The 1,177-nt window shown below is 68.4% G+C and overlaps 1 protein-coding gene across 1 annotated transcript in view; it reads left to right on the top strand.

Moving 5' to 3' along the window:
* Positions 1-513: 513 nt before the first annotated feature.
* LOC118158532 (PDZ domain-containing protein GIPC1-like) overlaps positions 514-1,177 on the top strand; it is a gene marked incomplete at its 3' end in the record, with an annotated part of 1,391 nt that continues 727 nt past the window's right edge. The window contains exon 1 of the mRNA XM_035313199.1: positions 514-757. Within this exon, the coding sequence (XP_035169090.1) occupies positions 631-757 (127 nt within the window). The remainder of the gene's footprint in view (positions 758-1,177) is intronic.

Raw genomic sequence — 1,177 nt, 5'->3', positions numbered from 1 at the left:
CCCCCCCCCTTGGGCCACACAGGGAGACCCCAAAAGCCCCCTTGGGCCCCATCTGGGCACACAGGGGGACCCCAAAACCTCTCTTGGGGTCCCCAAACCCCCCTGGGGCCCTGTCTGGTCACACGGGGGTACCCCAAAACTGTCTCAGACCCCAAAACCCTCTCGGTCCCCATCTCGACACAGGGAGTCACCCCAAAACCCCCTTTGGGCCCCATCTGGGCATACAGGGAGCCCCCCAAACCCCCTTGGGGACCCCAAAACCCCCCTCAGGCCCCGTTTGCACACAGGGGGGACCCCAAACCCCCCCCTGGGGACCCCAAACCCCCCCCTCAGGCCCCATTTGCACACGGGGGTCCCCAAAACCCCCCCTGGGGACCCCAAAACCCCCCTCAGGCCCCGTTTGCTCACAGGGGGGCCCCCAAAACCTCCCTTAGGGTCCCCAATCCCCCTCTGGGACACGCAGGGGGACCCCAAAACCCCCTCGAGCCCCACCCAGGAGGTCCGTGAGGTCAGGCCCTGGAGTTTTGGGGGATCGGAGAGGGGGGGCTCAGCGGGTTCTCTTCCCCCCCCCCCCAGAGGATCAAGGAGGGCAGCGTGATCGACCGGATCCCGGTGATCGGCGTCGGGGACATGATCGAGGCCATCGACGGGCGCAGCCTGGTGGGCGCGCGGCACTTCGAGGTGGCCAAGCTGCTGAAGGAGCTCCCCAAGGGGCGCCCCTTCGCCCTGCGCCTCACCGAGCCCCGCAAGGCCTTCGGTGAGCCCGCACTGGGAGCACTGGGAGCACTGGGAAGCCCCCCCCCCCCCCCCCACCGAGGGGGGGGGGGGGGGGGGGGGGGGGGGGGGGGGGGGGGGGGGGGGCGGGGGGGGGGGATTGGGGCTGGAATTGGAGGGGGGCTGAAACACCCAGGGGACCCCAGGACTCAAAGAGGGGCTTACGGGGGGTCACACGGCCCCCGAGGGACCCCAAAGCCCTAAGGGGGGGACCCCAAAACCTTAAGGGGGGGCTTTTAGAGGGTTTCATAACACCCCGGGGGCCCCAAAACCCTAAGGGGGGGGCTTCTAGGGAGCTTCATAGCACCCAGGGGACCCCAAAATTCAGGGGGGCTTCTAGAGGGTTACATAGCACCTGGGGGACCCCAAAATTCAGGGGGGGTCTTGCAGAGGGTTATGTAGC

Source organism: Oxyura jamaicensis (genome assembly GCF_011077185.1).
Source record: "Oxyura jamaicensis isolate SHBP4307 breed ruddy duck chromosome 30 unlocalized genomic scaffold, BPBGC_Ojam_1.0 oxy30_random_OJ69670, whole genome shotgun sequence".
Classification (NCBI taxonomy): Eukaryota; Metazoa; Chordata; class Aves; order Anseriformes; family Anatidae; genus Oxyura; species Oxyura jamaicensis.
The sequence above is the reverse complement of the archived record's forward strand: the minus strand, read 5'-3'. Positions and strand labels throughout refer to the sequence as shown.